General features: G+C 41.9%; 1 protein-coding gene across 1 annotated transcript in view; it reads right to left on the bottom strand.

Moving 5' to 3' along the window:
- FAM124A (family with sequence similarity 124 member A) overlaps nucleotides 1-18,921 on the bottom strand; it is a 111,905-nt gene that overhangs the window by 61,753 nt on the left and 31,231 nt on the right. Inside the window, exon 3 of the mRNA XM_043892353.1 lies at nucleotides 10,161-10,894. Within this exon, the coding sequence (XP_043748288.1) occupies nucleotides 10,161-10,894 (734 nt within the window). The remainder of the gene's footprint in view (nucleotides 1-10,160; nucleotides 10,895-18,921) is intronic.

The following is an 18,921-nucleotide window of genomic DNA, read 5'->3' as shown; positions in this document are numbered from 1 at the left end:
CCTGCCAATGCAGGAGACATAAGAGATGCAGGTTCAATCCCTGGGTTGGGAAGATCCCCTGGAGGAGGGCATGGCAACCCACTCTAGTATTCTTGCCTGGAGAATCCTGTGGACAGAGGAGCCTGGTGGGCTACAGTCCACAGGGTCGCACAGAGTCAGACATGACAAAAGTGACTTAGCACACACAAAACCTTCCGTTTAAGCCAGTTCCCTCCTCTGCCTTCTGAGAATGCAAATAACAGCCAGTGACCATCTATGGGAGAAGTCCTCCAAAGGCTTAGATGCCATTGTTAAGTTCCCTTGCCTCTCCAAAGAGATGGAGTGACCTGCTTTCCACATTTTCCAGCCTAAAACTGCAGCCACATTCTCTTGGTGAAACCGATCTTTGAGTCCTCAACTGTGTCTCTATGTGTCTGGATGGACCCCAAATTGCTTCTTAAGGTGTGGACCAGCCCATGGCACTCCCATGGTAGACCTCTAAGGGAGGTGGTAGGCTACTATTCAGGCCTGTGTCCTTTGCAGGCTCCTCAGAGCATCTCAAGAAGACGTCAACACACAACCCAACTGTGTCCTTTGCAGGCTCCTCAGAGCATCTCAAGAAGACGTCAACACACAACCCAACTCAGGTTGAGTTGCAGGATAAACGACTCCATCCTTTACCAGCTACATGGGAACAGGTGTGCTCCAGGGACTGGGCCGGGAATAAACAAGCCAAATTCACTGTCACTTATAATCTACCAAAAAGTTGGCTGTGAGAAACAACTTTGGGAAGACTGAAGGTATATCCCTCCCTTTGGGGTTAAGTCCCCAGGAGCTGCAGGTGGGGGCCACCTGGTTTTGCCCAGCCTCCCTCTGCGGGGTGTCTTTGTTGCACTACATTGACTGGGCACCCTGCCCAGTCATGCCCGCCCTGCAGATGCCATGTAAGGAAGCCTTGGGAGGCCTCCGTGCAGTTGTTCTAGATGCACTATTGAAGGCAGGCTACTGACCCCTTGCTGGACATGAGAAGGTGCGGGCAGCGCTGCTCCCAGGGCTCAGAGTCAGCAATCTGAAGTGCAATCTATTTCTGCCTTGTGGACTCTAAATTGCATTGCTGATGATGTTCCATTCTGGTTTTGCTGCTGGGGAACTCAAAATCAAATTGGGGTCCTATTTCTGGAAGAATGCTGTACAACAGAACTGTCTGCAATGATGGCAGTGTTCTGTATGTGTGCGGCCGAACATGGTAACCACCAGCCACATGTGCCTACTGAGTACTTGAAATGAGTGAGACTGCGGAACTGAATTTTTTATTTTAATTAACTTCAATGTTAAATTTAAATGGCCACGTGTGGCTAGTGGCTACAGATTCCACGGCAGAGTTCTCAAATAGGGAATGACATGAATCTTGGGTCTCACAGATGGTTTACCTTACTTTCCTAACATTATCCAAATTTCTCCTCCATTTCAAGTTTCTTTGGTATTTAGTTATTATTATTTAATTATTTTTATTAATCTTCTGATGTGGCCTATATCTTTGTCAATCGACCTAAGTCTTTTAAAAAAAAATATGGGATTTCCTTATAAAGACAAAAAACCCAGATAACATGGCCATATTCCCCCCTTTTTGATCACGTATGCCCCCACTCCTTCGTGTAATATGGAGTAATTAATATGTTCATTTAAGGGAAGGGAGTCCCAAGAGTGGGGAAAGAGAAGCGTCCTCTTCTGTTTCTACGCATTGTTTCTTCATCTGGGTGTTGCTCAGGCAAAGGTTTAATTTGTGAAAATTCACCGAGCATGTATTTATGATATGTACTTTTCCTTGTATATATTATTTATATGATTCTTCAAGAAAAAGTAAGGAAAATGTATAAAGAGAACCTCCTATGTTCAAAGTACCACATTAGTTCTAGTGTGTGTAACACAGGTCTTGGCTCCAGAAAGCTGTAGTTTCAATCATCAAACATTAATGCAAATTTCTGAGATATATTTTATAGAGAGATATCTTCGGCAACCTCAGAGGCTGGCAACTCCCCACCCACCTATCTTTCTGCCTCTCCCCCCTAAATCAGGCAATGCCAAGAAAGGAGAGGTGAGCTTCAGGAGGTGGAAGGCTTTCTTTCCATCTAATCAGACACTAAAATCCTCAACAAAACACTAGCAAACCAAATCTAACAACAAATTAAAAGGATTGTACACCCTGATCAAGTGGGATTTATTCCAGATATTCAATGACTCTTCAGTATATTCAAATCAACCAGTGTGATACACCACATCAACAAACTGAAGAACAAAAACCATATGATCATCTCAATAAATGAAAAAAAAACTTTATGACAAAGTTCAATACCCACTTATGATAAAAACTCTCTAGAAGTGGGATAAGAGGGAACCTGCCTCAACATAATAAAGGTCATATACATCAGATCTACAGCTAACATCATACTCCATGGTGAAAGCTGAAAGCATTTTCTATAAAATCAGGAACAAGACAAGGATGTCCACTCTTGCCACTTTTATTCAATATCATTTTGGAAGTCCTAGTCATGGCTCTCAGAGAAGAAAAAGAAACAAAAGGAATCCAAATTGTAAAAGGATAAGTAAAACTGTCACTGTTTGCAGATGACATGATACTATAAATAGAAAATCCTAAAGATGCCATCAGAAAATTATTGGTTCATCAATGAGTTTAGTAAAGTTGTGGGATACAAAATTAATACATAGAAATGTCTTGCATTTCTATACACGAACAACCAAAGATCAGAAAGACATATTAAGGAAACGATCCTATTTACTAGCACATAAAATAGATGACAATACCTAGGAAGAAACCTACCTAAGGAGGCATGAAATTAAGATGCTTGCTCCTTGGAAGAAAAGCTATGACCAACCTAGACAGCATATTCAAAAGCAGAGACATTACTTTGCCAACAAAGGTCCATCTAGTCAAAGCTACGGTTTTTCCAGTAGTCATGTACGGATGTGAGAGTTGGACTATAAAGAAAGCTGAGCCCCGAGGAATCGATGCTTTTGAACTGTGGTATTGGAGAAAATTGATGCTTTTGAACTGTGGTATTGGAAAAAATTGATGCTTTTGAACCGTGTTGTTGGAGAAGACTCTTGAGAGTCCCTTGGACTGCAAGGAGATCAAACCAGTCCATCCTAAAGGAAATCAGTCCTGAATATTCACTGGAATAGTCATTGGAAGGACTGGTGCTGAAGCTGAAACTCCCAATACTTTGGTCACCTGATGTGAAGAACTGACTCATTGGAAAAGACCCTGATGCTGGGAAAGATTGAAGGTAGGAGGAGAAAGGGATGGCAGAGGATGAGATGGTTGAATGGCATCACCGACTTGATGGGCATGAGTTTGAGCAAGCTCTGGGAGTTGGTGATGGACAGGGAAGCCTGGCGTGCTGCAGTCCATGGGGTAGCAAAAAGACATGACTGAGCAACTGAACTGAACTGACTGAAGGAGGTAAAAGACTTGAAGTCAGAAAACTATCATGGAAAGAAATCAAAGATATACCATATCCTTGGATTAGAAGAATCAATATTGTGAAAATGACTATAATATTGAAAGCAATCTACAGATTCAGTGCAATCCCTATCAAATTACCAGTGGTGTTTTTCACAGAATTAGAACAAAAAAATCACACAATTTGTACAAAAACACAAAAGATTCCGAATAATCAAAGCAATCTTGAGAAAGAAGAACATAGCTAGAGGAATCAGGCTCCCTGACTTCAGACTATACTACAAAGCTACAGTAATGAAGACAGTTTGGTCCTGGCTCAAAAGCAGAAATACAGATCAATGGAACAGGGCAAAGTCCAGAGATAAACCCACATACCCATGGCCACCTAATGTGTGACAAAGAAGGCAAGAATATACAATGCAGGAAAGACAGGCTCTTCAACAAGTGATGCTGGGAAAACTAGGCAGCTACATGTTAAGGAATGAAATTAGAACACTTCCTAACACTATACACAAAAATAAACACAAAATGGATTAAAGACCTAAATGTAAGACCTAAATATAAAACTTAGAGGAAAACAGAGACAGAACACTCTTTGACAGGAATTGCAGCAAGATCTTCTGGGATTCACTTCCTAGATGGACCTAGAGATTGTCATACAGAGGGAAGGCAGAAAGAGAAGGTCAAATATCATATAATATACTTATATGTGGAATCTAGAAAAACGGTACAGGTGAACTTATCTGCAAACCAGAAACAGAGTCAGAAATGCAGAAAACAAACTTACAGGTCACCAGAGTGAGGGAGGGGGTGGAATGAATTGGGAGATTGGGACTGACATATATACACTACTATATATAAAATAGATAACTAACGAGAGCCTACTGTATAGGACAGGGAACTCAACGCTCTGCGTGCATGCTAAGTTGCTTTGGTCATGTCCGACTCTTTGCAACCCCATGGACTGTAGCCCACCAGGTTCCTCAGTCCATGGGATTTTCCAGGCAAGAATGCTGGAGTGGGTTACCATACCCTCCTCCACGGGATCTTCCCAACCCAGGGGCTGAACGCATGTCTCTTTTGTCTCCTGCATTGGCAGGCACATTCTTTATCACTAGCACCACCTGGGAAACCCACTCAATGCTCTGTGGTGACCTAAATGAAAAGGAAATCCAAAAGCAACGTGGACATATGTATATGAATAACTGATTCACTTTGCTGTTCAGCAGAAACTAATGCACCAGTGTAAAGGAACTATTAAAAAAATAAAAGAGTGAATTTTACAAAAAATAATTCCAAATTCTTAAAAGAGGTTGAGTAGCTCCCAGAAACAAACCTCTCAGCTTTTCTCTTTCAGAGGAATTAAACGCTGAAGGAGGTCTCTGAAATATGGATTTTCAAGTCAATGGGGCAGGATGAAGAAATGACATGCAACCTATATTTTAAGAAAGCAACTAAAAACTACCCAACCAAGATTGTCTTCAATGTATAACTGCACCCAAGTGAACAAAAGCATGTGTATTGAAAATGAAACTTGGGAAACACACTGCTAAGGAGAATGTGGGGGGAAAAAAAAAAAGGTGCTCTCTCCACTGGGTCCCTCCTCCCACAACCAAAACATCTTAATTTGCTAAAGACTGAAGCATATAAATTTTTACTTTTAAAAGGAACTTAAAGAGTTGGACCGACTTCTCTGGTGGCTCAGACAGTAAAGAATCTGCCTGCAATGTGGGAGACCTGGGTTCGATCCCTGGGTTGGGAAGACCCCCTGGAGAAGGGAACGGCAATCCACTTCATTATTTTTGTCTGGAGAATTCCATGTACAGAGGAGCCTGATGGTCTATAGTCCACTGAAGTCACAAAGAGTTGGACACAATGGAGCCACACACACACACACTCACAAAGAGGTGGGCAGGTGTGTCAAGCTAGAGCAGAGAGCTTCTTTCTCCAGTGATGCAGTAACAGTAACCTATTCAAACGGCCATAATCAAGAACTGTGAGAGGGGACCATTATTCATTTCTTCCCACATTAATTTAACTCTTTGACATATTGCCATTTTGGACAAAAGCCCAAATTCCTGAAACCCCCATGATACAAATCTTTTCATACTTGGATGCTCTAAATTCAAAAGCCTGTACCCATACAGATTGCATAGCTATTTAAATCTGTGACTTTTCTTTGAAATATTCTTTCAATAGTTCCTTCGAGTGGGTTTCAGGCCAAGCTTTCTTACTTTACTCTTTCATTTATATTATTACAGGGATTGAGGAGGGGGAAGTATTCTAAATAACGCAAAAAAGAAAACTTCCCTCAGAAACAATCACATTCATTTTGGACTTTTAGTATAAACAAAGTCCTTTCATTAATTTTTACTTATGCAAATGCATTATGTTTTGCATAAAGAATTGGCAGTCTTCAAATACAGAAGAAAACTTTTCTCACATTTCAAGAGATTATAAAACTGATACAGAAATACAAAGGATCGTAAAAGACTAGTATAAGCCACTATATGCCAATAAAATGGACAACCTAGAGTAAGTGGACAAATTCTTAGCAAATTTCCTGAAACTGAACAGGAAAAAATAAAAAATATGAACAAATCAACCACAAGTACTGAAATTGAAACTGTGATGAAAAAACTCCCAGCAAATAAAAGTCCAGGACCAGATGGCTTCACAGGCAGATTCTATCAAACATTTAGAGAAGAGTTAACACCCATCCTATTCTGAAAAATTGCAGAGGAAGGAACACTCCCAAACTTATTCTGTGAGGCCACCATCACCCAGATACCAAAACCAAACATAGATACCACAAAAAAGAAAATTATAGGCCAATATTACTGATGAACATGGACACAAAAATCCTCAATAAGATAACTAGCAAAATGAATCCAACAATATATTAAAAGGGTAACACACCATGAAAAACTGGGATTTATCCCAGGGATGCAAGGAGTTTTCAATATTCACAAATCAGTATGATACACCACATTAACAAACTGAAGAATAAAAACATATGATCATCTCAACAGATGCAGAAAAAGCTCCTGACAAAATTCAACACCCATTTATGTTAAAATCTCTCCAGAAAGTGGGCATAGAGGAAAACTATCTCAACATAATAAAGACAAAATATGACAAACCCATAGCTAACATCACACTCAAACATGAAAAACTGAAAGCATTTCCACTAAGTTCAGGAACAAGACAAAGATGTCCACTCTCACCACTTTTTTTTAACGTAGTTTTGGCAGTCAGAGAAGAAAAAGAAATAAAAGGAATCCAAATTGGAAAAAAGAAGTAAAACTGTCACTGTTTGCAGATGACATGATAGTACACACAGAAAATCCTAAAAATGCTATTAGAAAACCACTGGAGTTCATACATGAATCTGGTAGAGTTGTAGGATACAAAATTAATACACAGAAATCTCTTGCATTCCTATACACCACCAACAAAAGATCAGGAAGAGAAATTAAGGAAACAATCCCGATTTACCACTGCATCAAAAAGAATAAAACACCCTGGAATAAACCTACCGACAGAGGCAAAAGACCTGTACTCCAGAAACTATAAGATGCTGATGAAAGAAATGGAAGATGACACAGACAGACAGAAAGCTATACTGTGTTCTTACATTGGAAGAGTCAATATTGTCAAAATGACTATACTGCCCAAGGTAGTCTACAGATTCAACGTAATCCCTATCAAATTACCAAAGGCAGTTTTTTACAGCTCTAGAATAATAAAATCTTAAAATTTGCATGGAAACACAAAAGACCCTGAGGAGCCAAAGCAATCTTGAGAAAGAAAACCAGAGCTGGAAGAATCAGGCTCCTTGACTTCAGACTATACTACCAAGCTACAGACAGTATGGTACAGTGCAAGACAGACTTACAGATCAATAGAACAGAATAAAAAGCCTGGAATTAAATCCCTGCACCTTTGGTCAATTAATCCGTGGCAAAGAAGTCAAGAACGTACAATGGAGAAAAGGCAGTCTTCAATAAGTGGTGCTGGGAGAACAGACAGCCACATGTAAAAGAATAAAATTAGAACACTAGCACCATACACAAAAAAAGTCTCAAAATGGATTAAAGACCTAAATGTAAGACCAGATTCTACAAAACCTTTAGAGAAAAACATAGGCAGAATATCCTTTGACATAAATCACAGCAAGATCTTCTTCTATCCATAGTCTACAGAAATGAAAATATATAAAAACAAAAGTAAACAAATGGGACCTAATTAAACTTAAACGCTTTTGCACAGCAAAGGAAACCATAAACAAAACAAAAAGACAACCCAAAGAATGGGAGAAACTATTTGCAAGTGGTGCAACCAACAAAAGATTAACCTTTAAAATATACAAACAGGTCATGTAGTTCAATATCAAAAACACAAACAACCCAATCAAAAAACAGGCACAAGATCTAAATAGACATTTCTCCAAAGACAACATAGAGATAGCCAAAAAAAAAGAAAAAAAGACAACCAACAACAAAAACCCATGAAAAGATGTTCAGCATCACTAATTATTAGAGAAATGCAAATCAAAACTACAATGAAGTATCACTTCATACTGGTCATAATGGCCAGCATCAAAAAATCTACAAACAATAAATGCTGGAGAGGGTGTGGAGAAAAAGGAACTCTTCTACACTCTTGGTAGGTATGTAAATTGGTACAACCACTATGGAGAACTGCATTGAGGTTCCTTAAAAAACAAACAGAAATACCATGTGATCCAGCAATCCCATTCGTAAGCATATATCTGGAGAAAATCATAATTCAAAAAGAATACATATACCCCAGGGTTCATTGCAGCACTACTTACAATAGCCAAGACATGGAAGCAACCTAAGTGTCCACTGACAAATAAATGGATAAAGAAGATATGGCACATATATATAATGGAATATCACTCATCCATAAAAAAGATTAAAACAATGCCACTTGCAGCAACATGGACGGACCTAAGTATGGACATACTAAGTGAAGTAAGTCAGACAAAGACAAATACAATATCACTTCTATGTGGAATCTAAAAAATTATAGAAATAAACTTATTTACAAAACAGAAGCAGATGTACAGACTTCAAAAATAAACATGGTTATCAAAGTGGGGGGTGGAGGGCAGAGGATAAACTAGAAGGTTGGGATTAACATATATATAAACTACATATAACATAGACAATCAACAAGGACCTGTTGTATAGCACAAGGAACTCCACTTAATACTCCATAATAACCTTATGAAAAAAGAACGTGAAAAAGAATAGATATATGTATACCTGAAACACTTTAATGTATACCTGAAATGAACACAACATTGTAAATCAACTAGCCTCCAATACAAAATAAAAACAAATAGCGTTCAGTTCAGTGACTAATAAAGCAATGTTATATCTTATTTGCATAATTCAAAGAGAAATCTGAAAATTACCTATTTCTTTTAAATCGTAAATATTTCAAGGTGACTTTTTTGACTTGAGCAATGTGGCCTAGCTATAGTTTGAACCAGGTATCTGACATGTGCCAAATTCTCACTTCATTTTGCAATATGTGGATTATACTTCTGATGTTTAATGCTAAAACCAACAGAAACTATGCAACTTTACCTGTGATTCAAGTAAATACAATCAGCCAGCACCTTTCAAGACAACGTCGCCTAACTTGCTATCAGCTTTCTCCTCTCAGGTAGCCATTTGTGAAAACCGAGATGCCAAAGGCAGAGGCATTTCAGAAAGACAAAATTGTATATGCCTGCAACTGATTTACCTGTTGTTAGTAATTCTAGAAAGCATTCTAGACCCTAGAATTCCTAGGGGAATCCATTCCCCTAGAAAGCATGGGTCTTGAAAGCATGTATCAGTTAGGGCATATATAGGACATTCTTAAATCTATATGCTCAATTTTGAATTCAGAGTGTAACTTAATGACTTCTAAAGAGTTGGGATAATTGCTGGAAGGATGGGAGGAGGAAGAGGTCCAGTAATTGAACCAAGATATTAACCACAGAAGCAACAGAAGAGCCTACTGCATCCATTTCCTTCTATGTACTTACTCCCCTCTTCCCATGCGTAATGAAAACAGAAGCCCCAAAGACATCGTAGTACTCCTTAAAACTCTTAGAAGTCATTTCCCAGTAATCACTGAATTTTAACAACGTAATGCCGAGTAGCAGAAGGGTGAAGGGTAGAAAGCAGGGAAGGCACCAGAGCAAAGAAGAAAACATATCTTCTCTATTGAATGTCAACCTATTTTACAGTTGTCACGGATGGCTTTTCCTGAAGTTCCTTTGTGGAAATGAAGAATTCATTGGTAAAAACCTCCTACTTGTGAGGGAGAAGACAAAACAATCTTTAATAGCAAATTGCCTGGGATATCAGCTCATTCAAGATCCCCTGGAACCACAAGTATTTAGCAGATGGATGCTTGTCACAGGTAGGTGACACCAGAGGATCAGCTATTGTTGGCCTGGGGCACATGACCTTGGCAGTAAAGTGAAAATCATTTAATTACAGTATGGACACCTTGACTTCGTCTTTAAGCCAGAAAGAGGGTCACTGATCCCTCCTTTTTCTTAACTCCTTGTTTTGTAACAGGCTAGGGCTTCAGGAAAAGTCATTTCACTTGTTTCTCTGTTATCATCAAAGGGAGACAGACACAGACAGACAGACGGACATTCCCCAGGTACCTGCAGAAGGATCTTGTTGCCGTCATGGTCCTCCGTCTGCCAGCGCCCCTCACTGATGGGGCTGCAAGGGTTGGGCAAGAGCGGCACCAGCTCGCCGATGTCCCTGACCCGAAACTCCAGCACGGAGGAGTCGGTGGGGACCGGGGTCTGGTCACAGGGCAGTCTCTTGAGGGAGAACTGGATGTCCACGTCCAGATTGGAGAAAATGGGGAAGATGCAGAAGTCCGCTTTCTTCTGGCTGGGGCTCCGCCTGAGGATCAGCTCGTAGAACTTGAGGATGTCAGCGTAGTTGTCGTGGCGACAGTAGATGGTGAAGCGCACGATCTCCCTGCCGTAGTGCACCGGCCGGATGGCCCAGAGCGGCGTCCCCGGGGCCAGCGTGAAGAAGTCCTGGCTGCAGGGCAGGTAGGGCAGGAACCTGCTGGGCACGCGCTCCGTGTGGTGGTGGCGCCAGGGCGGCCGCTGCAGCGTGCGGTGCAGCTGCAGGATCGGCTCCTCGCCGTATTCCTCCTGCAGGAAGAGCACCACCGCCAGCGCCGGCTGTGCCGCCTTGGGGGCCCTCCTCCGCCGGCGGCACGCCCGCCTTTCCGAGACCCTGAACAGCGGGAGGTCCGGGTGGATCCATGCCAAGACCTTGTCGATGGCCTCCTGCAGGGGGCGGGATTCCCCTGGGTCCGCGATGATGTGGATGCTGACCAGGAAAGGGTCCTGCGCCTCCTCCGTGGAGTATTCACCTAGCGACACACAAAAAGAAACCCCGAAGAACACACGGTGACTACTTCATGAAGGCGGCCCGCGATGACATGCAAGGCCTTGGCAGGAACAGAAGTCCATTTGAACCGACTCCTTGATGATTATGAAATTCTGATCCCAAGTTCACGTGCAAATACGACTGTTGCAGTACCCAGCAGCCTGCCAACGCAGGAGACATAAGACACTCGGGTTCCACCCCTGGGTCGGGAAGACCCCTGGAGGAGGGAATGGCAACCCACTCCAGTATTCTTGCCTGGAGACTCCCATGGACAGAGGAGCCTGGTGGGCTACAGTCCATATAGTGGCAAAGAGTCGGACACATGACTGAAGGGATGTAGCCCCGCACGGTACAACAGCAGCCCCAAACTCAAGAACTATTACCCTGGTTCCCAAGCCACGTGGTATTTTAGGGCGACCTTGGTGTGGTACTGCAGCAGATTGAGCATATCTTCCATTGAATAACACAGTCAAGTCTCCATGGATTTGGAAAGGCTACCAGGGCCCTTAGGGAAGAGCTGTACATTAAGCATCAGGTGTGCAACATTTGCTTCCCAGGTGGTGCTAGCAGTAAAGAACCTGCCTGCTAATGCAGGAGACATTAAGAGACATGGGTTTGATGCCTGGGAAGATCCATTTACACCATTTAGAATTTCCCAGAGTAACTATAGTGCCTCCCCCACAAATGTTCCCTACACTGCTATACTCCCTTGGTTTGCTTATTTCCTTGGCTTATTCATCACTTTGTTCATTCATTTAACATTTATGGAACCCTTTCTTCACCAGGTACTTCCTCTAAAGGACACATCAAGCCCTGGCTGGTGCATCCTGCTAACTGTCACGATGGTGGGGTGGCCAGTTGGTGATCGTCTTGCTGCTGGAGACAAAGGGAAGAACAATCCGGGGGGAGGGGGTGAACCCCATGTTCTGTCAGAGCTTCCTGGGCCTGTGGTTGGGGGTGGGGTGAGGCATAGTTGGACCATCACAGCCCGTGCCATGCTGCCTTTTGGACCCCTCCTTGGGCCACATCCACCCAGAGGCCCACACATCCCGAGCAGGTCAGTTCCCCTCCCTGTGTTCTCTGGCAGAACATCGGATTCCAAGTGCGAAGTTGACTGTTTACCTTGGCTACCTTCTCCCATGGGGTGAAAAGTTTGCTGGCCACACTACTTAAGAAGTGTTCAGCATATTTTATCAGATAACCTGATAAAAGCCTTGTTCTTATTCATAATGGCTCTCTTTTCATTTAAGTTGTATGACCATCCAAGGGAAATCAAGGAAAATTTAAGTCTACTGTGACTTGGAGGGCAAGATTCATCTAGCATCTAGACCTGTCTCCACATACATGCCTCACAATGTCCACTAGGGTCTTAGGCACAGGGCCATCATGCCGTCGGTAACGTTTGAGAAGAATGATGTCCTTGTAGGAACCATCGTTTCAATCGGTTCACATGATGAAAGGTGATTTTTTGGTAGTTAAACAAGACATTTCAAGTGCATTGACAGGTATATTTCATCACAGGCACCTATAATAACATGGTCTTAATTTTGCTGGAGCAAAACCTGTCTGAATTTTCACTGGAACCTGACTCTTAAATCTCTCACTTGGGAACATTCGTGTGTGTGAGCTCAGTCGTGTCCAACTCTTTGTGACCCCATGGGCTGTAGCCCGCCAGGTCCCTCTGTCCATGGAATTTTCCAGGCAAGAATACTGGAGTGGGTTGCCATTTCCTTCTCCAGGGAATCTTGCCAACCCAGGGATTAAACCCGCATCTCCTGCATTGGCAGGTGGATTCTTTACCACTAAGCCACCAAGTGGTGGTGGTGATTTATTCACTTAGTCATGTCAGACTCTTGCAACCCCATGGACTGCAGCCCACCAGGCTCCTCTGTCCATGGAATTTTCCAGGCAAGAATACTGGAGTGGGTTGCCATTTCCTTCTTCAGGGGATCTTCCCAGCCCAGGGATTGAACCTGCTTCTTCTGCACTGGCAGGTGGATTCTTTACCACTGCACCACTTGGGAAGCCCATTTTGGGAACATTTAGCTCAGTCTGTTGTTGCCTGTTTCTCCTTCGATCATTCATCCACATGTTTCTTGAGCAATCGATATGTACCAGGCACTGGGGGACAAGGAAGCTGGCACCTTGACTACTACACAGTCCATTAATACAGGCTCTGGTATGACTAGTGCCCCCTTAGAGTATATGACCTGCACAGCCACAGGCAGCAGCCATAAAGAACCATGAGCCACAAATGAGACCCTCATAACTTAGCTGGGAAACACCAACATAAAAGATTAAAATTCAATCTGACATAAATCTATAGGAAATACAGTACAGGAGCATGTTTGACATGGGAAGAGTCTAAAGTCACAATGACATAAACATTTACTATAGATTATCTACCACTGAAAGTCCCTTGAATTTCCAAGATGGAACTGGAAGGTCCTGACTTGAAACAAGACCACACAGCCCAGATATATGTTCCTTTGGTTGACTAGTAAATGAAATAAAGGCTTGTGGCATGGCTGTTAAAAGAGTCTTGTATCATTAAAACACTAGGCCCCTCTCAGTAGGCTGTGTCTTTCATCTACAAGAGGCTTCTGGAACTAATGTAATGATGACTAACATAACAGCAAAGTGAAGTATTGATACTCCCACAATCATGGAGTTGAATGGTGGGTGGAATTATTTAAGTTCTCTCTCTCTGGTTGAGCATGTATTCCCAAACTGATACAAGTTAAGTATGAGCATGATGCAATTTCAATTTACTATTATATCACAAAGGAAAGAGCAATTTTTTCCCACAGGGCCTCTGAGAAGGCTTTCTGGAAGACAGTCCAGGTGAATTGGGTTTTGATGGGTCAATGACGTCTCACAATAACCCCAAATGCAGGGGAGATCACTGCAGGAAGAGGGAAGACTGTTTATGAAGGCACAGATCGGTATGAAAAACAAGCGCATTTGGAAGTGGGTGGTGAGTAACTCTGAAACACAGCAACAGATGCAGAAGGAAAAATGAATTGGAGCCAAGTTGTACAGAGCTTCAGCTCAATTTGGGAGTGATAAGGGGGCAGTGGAAAGTTTTAATAAAGGGATGTTGGGATCAAGTCAGGGGAGGCTGGCTGCAGGCAAAGTAAGAAGTTAGAAAATGAGTGATGAGTCTAGTAAGAGATAACAAGGATGTGGGAAATTACATTATTGGCCCTAGTTCTTTATTCTCTTGTCACCGTTCTCTCTGCCATGTGGCTTTGTACTTCCTTCCACTAAATGGTTAAAGTGCATTTCTCTACCCTTTGACTTTGAATGAGACTATATGGCTAGCTTTGGCCAATAGAAACACACAACAGTGGCATGTGTTTTGGCTTGCCTTCCTGTGCTTCTGACATTTCCACAAGAAGAACATGCTTGGGTCAGCCCACTGGAGCCAGAAAGAAGGATGAGAGCCATGTGGAGCAGACCCAGCCTACCCGAGCCTGGCCTTCATCGGCCAGATGCCCAAAGACATGTGGAAAGAGCCACCCAACTGAGCTTGGTCTGGATCAGCTGACCCAAGCCACTGTTTGGGATTGTTGTTACACAGTGATACTCTGCTGCAGGCAGAGTCAGTGGGTGTACAGAAAAGGCATAGTCTTAGGCTACTTAGAAAGCATAGGGAGTCTAGAGCCTGGGGATGGGGGCAGGAAAAGGAGAGGAGTTGACCTTGATGTTTCTGGCATAAGCAACTTGTTTGATATTGATGTTTAACTTGAGATAGAAAAAAGATGTTTAACTGCGATAGAAAAAACCTGCCATTTTTCTGTGGGGAGGTTTGTGGGGAAAGATGAGCTCTTCTTTGGCCAGGCTGGCTTGAGATGCCTGAATGACTTCCAGGAGGGATGTGTTTTTGGCAGTGGGCCTGCGTGTTGCTGAGGTGATGGGCTGAGCTCAGGGATGGACCAGTTACCTTTAGGCCACATTCACGTTCATGCAGTTATCTCTTAAGTGTGTGCCCACATTGAAAGAGTTGGATGCGATTTAGCGACTGAACACCAACATGTTGATTTGAACCAGTGAAAATTCACCTGGATGGCTTAAAAAACAATCAGAATTCATGGGTGATTCTGGTCTTTTTCTTTGCATGCTCTTTCTGCTCACCTGGCTACTTTCTGTTTCACTGAACATGAGCACCACTACCAACAGAAGTGCAGTTGATGCAAAAGTAGTGAACACACAGAGCAATGACATTTCCCACTGGTCAGGAGCTTCAGTGGTGGCGGTAGGAGACACCACAGTCACCAGCAATGCCTATTGCACTTTTCCATGGTGTCCTCATCACCCACCAGTGGAGATACATGATTCACTAAATAGTGATGGATGCTCACTATGAATGGAAAAGAAGGGCTTTGAATAATTTGGGGATGAAGACACACACTTGAGAAGATTACTAATGGTTTCTATGAGGGAAAGACAGACACTTGCGGTAGTAAGAGTGTTGGGGAAAGAAGTCGTCAGAGCATCAGACAGTCCCAATAAGATCCTGACGCCACCACACTCGGGGTGTGCATGCAGCCAGGGATGTGGGGTGAAGCTGTTGGCTCACACACAAATGACATTGGCTGTGGGCTGGCACCTTCTTGGCGTTCTATATGTATGAACTCAGGAAATCCTCATAAACAACCCCAAAAGGAGGAGGTGTGACTCTCATCCTCATTTTATTATTATTTTTAAAATTTATTTAATGGGAGGCTAATTACTTTACAATATTGTGATAGTTTTGCCATACATTGATATGAATCAGCCATGGGTGTACAGGTGTCCCCCCATCCTGAATCCCCCTCCCACCTCCCTCCCCACCCCATTGCTTTGGGTTGTCCCAGAGCACCAGATTTGAGTGCCCTGCTTCATGCATTTAACTTGCCCTGGTCATCTGTTTTACATATGGTAATATACATGCTTCAGTGCTACTCTCATATCGTCCCACCCTCACCTTCTCCCACATAGTCCAAAAGTCTGTTCTTTACATCTGTGTCTCTTTTGCTGTCTTGCATATAGGGTCATTGTTACCGTCTTTCTAAATTCCATATATATGCATTAATATACTATATTAGTGTTTCTCTTTCTGAGTCACTTCACTCTGTATAATAGGCTCCAGTTTATCCACCTCATTAGAACTGACTCAAATGCATTTTTTTTTAGTTGAGAAATATTCCATTGTGTATATATACCTAGACTGTGTGGATCACAACAAACTGTGGAAAATTCTGAAAGAGATGGGAATATCAGACCACCTGACCTACCTCTTGAGAAATCTGTATGCAGGTCAGGAAGCAACAGTTAGAACTGGACATGGAACAACAGACTGGTTCCAAATAGGGAAAGGAGTATGTCAAGGCTGTATATTGTCACCCTGCTTATTTAACTTATATGCAGAGTACATCATGAGAAATGCTGGGCTGGAGCACAAGCTGGATTCAAGATTGCTGGGAGAAATATCAATAACCTCAGAAATGCAGATGACACCGCCCTTATGGCAGAAAGCAAAGAAGAACTAAGGAGCCTCTTGATGAAAGTGAAAGGAGTGAAAAAGTTGGCTTAAAGCTCAACATTCAGAAAACTAAGATCATGGCATCGGGTCCTGTCACTTCATGGCAAATAGATGGGGAAACAGTGAAAACAGTGACAGACTTTATTTCTTTGGGCTCCAAAATCACTGCAGATGGTGACTGCAGCCATGAAATTAAAAGATGCATACTCCTTAGAAGAAAAGTTATGACCAATCTAGACAGCATATTAAAAAGCAGAGACATTAAAAGGTCTGTCTAGCCAAGGCTATGGTTTTTCCAGTAGTCATGTATGGATGTGAGCATTGGACTATAAAGAAAGCTGAGCGCTGAAGAATTGATGCTTTTGAACAGTGGTGTTGGAGAAGACTCTTGAGAGTCCCTTGGACTGCAAGGAGATCCAACCAGTCCATCCTAAAGGAAATCAGTCCTGAATATTCATTGGAAGGACTGATGTTGAAGCTGAAACTCCAATACTTTGGCTACCTGATGTGAAGAACTGACTCATTGGAAAAGACCCTGATGCTGAGAAAGATTGAAAGCAGGAAGAGAAGGGGACAACAGAGGATGAGATCATTGGATGGCATCACCGACTCAACGGACATGAGTATGAACAAGCCCTGGGAGTTGGTGATGGACAGGGTGGCCTGGCGTGCTGCAGCCCATGGGGTGGCAAAGAGTCGGACAAGACTGAGCGACTAAACTGAACTGAACTGATATGTACCATAACTTCCTTATCCGTTCATCTTCCCATGGACATCTAGCTTGCTTCCATGTCCTAGCTATTGTAAACAGTGCTGCAATGAACACTGGGGTTTATGTGTCTCTTTCAATCCTGGTTTCCTCAGTGTGTATGCCCAGCAGTGGGATTGCTGGGTCATATGGCAATTCTATGTCCAGCTTTTTAAGGAATCTCCACACTGTTCTCCACAGTGGCTGTGGAGTATGTACTAGTTTGCATTCCTACCAACAGTGTAGTTCTCTCTTCTCCACACCATCTCCAGCATATATTGTTTGTAGACCTTTTGATGGCAGCCATTCTGACTGGCATGAGATGGTACATCATTGTGGTTTTGATTTGCATTTCTCTGATAATGAGTGATGTTGAGCACCTTTTCATGTGTTTGTTAGCCATCTATATGTCTTCTTTGGAGAAATGTCTTTAGTCATTTATTTTTCTGGTATTAAGCTGCATGAGCTGCTTGTATATTTTGGAGATTAACTCTTTGTCAGTTGTTTTGTTTGCTATTATTTTCTCCCATTCTGAAGGCTGTCTTTTCACCTTACTTATAGTTTCCTTCATTGTGCAACAGCTTTTAAGTTTAATTAGGTCCCATTTGTTTATTTTTATTTCCATTACTCTGGGAGGTGGGTCATAGAGGATCTTGATGTGATTTACATCAGAGAGTGTTCTGCCTATGTTTTCCTCTAAGAGCTTCATAGTTTCTGGTCTTACATTTAGATATTTAATTCACTTTGAGGTTACTTTTGGGTATGGTGTTAGAAAGTTAGATCTAGTTTCATTCTTTTACAGGTGGTTGACCAGTTTTCCCAGCACCACTTGTTAAAGAGATTGTCTTTTCTCCACTGTATATTTTTTGCCTCCTTTGTCGAAGATAAGATGTCCATAGGTGCATGGATTTATCTCTTGGCTTTATATTTGGTTCCACTGATCTATATTTCTGTCTTTGTGCCAGTACTATACTGTCTTGATGACTGTGGCTTTGTAGTATAGCCTGAAGTCAGTCAGGTTGATTCCTCCAGTTCCATTCTTCTTTCCTCTCCTTTTGCTTTGGCTCTTCAAGGTTTTTTGTGTCTCTACACAAATTGTTAAATTATTTGTGTAGTTCTAGAAATTATTTGTTCTAGTTCTATGAAAAATACTGTTGGGAGCTTGATAGGGATTGCATTGGGTCTATAGATTGCTTTGGGCAGTATACTCATTTTCACTATATTGATTCTTCCAATCCACAAACATGGTCTATTTCTCCATCTATTTGTGTCATCTTTGATTTCTTTCATCAGTGTTTTATAGTTTTCTATATATAGGTCTTTTGTTTAGGTAAATTTATTCCTAAGTATCTTATTCTTTTTGTTGCAATGATGAATGGGATTGTTTCCTTAATTTCTCTGTTTTCTCATTGTTAGTGTATAGGAATGCAAGGGACTTCTGTGTGTTAATTTTATATCCTGCAACTTTTCTATATTCATTGATTTGCTCTAGTAATTTTCTGGGGTTTTCTATGTAGAGGATCATGTCATCTGCAAACAGTGAGACTTTTACTTCTTTTCCAATCTTGATTCCTTTTATTTCTTTTTCTTCTCTGATTGCTGTGGCTAGGACTTCCAAAACTATGTTGAATAGTAGCAGTGAGAGAGGGCATTTTAAAATTTAATATTATTTTTTAAAATTTATTTTTAATTGAAGGATAATTGCATTACTATATTGTGTTGGTTTCTGCCATAC

The sequence above is a fragment of the Cervus elaphus genome, chromosome 30, assembly GCF_910594005.1.
Source record: "Cervus elaphus chromosome 30, mCerEla1.1, whole genome shotgun sequence".
Taxonomy (NCBI): Eukaryota; Metazoa; Chordata; class Mammalia; order Artiodactyla; family Cervidae; genus Cervus; species Cervus elaphus.
The sequence above is the reverse complement of the archived record's forward strand: the minus strand, read 5'-3'. Positions and strand labels throughout refer to the sequence as shown.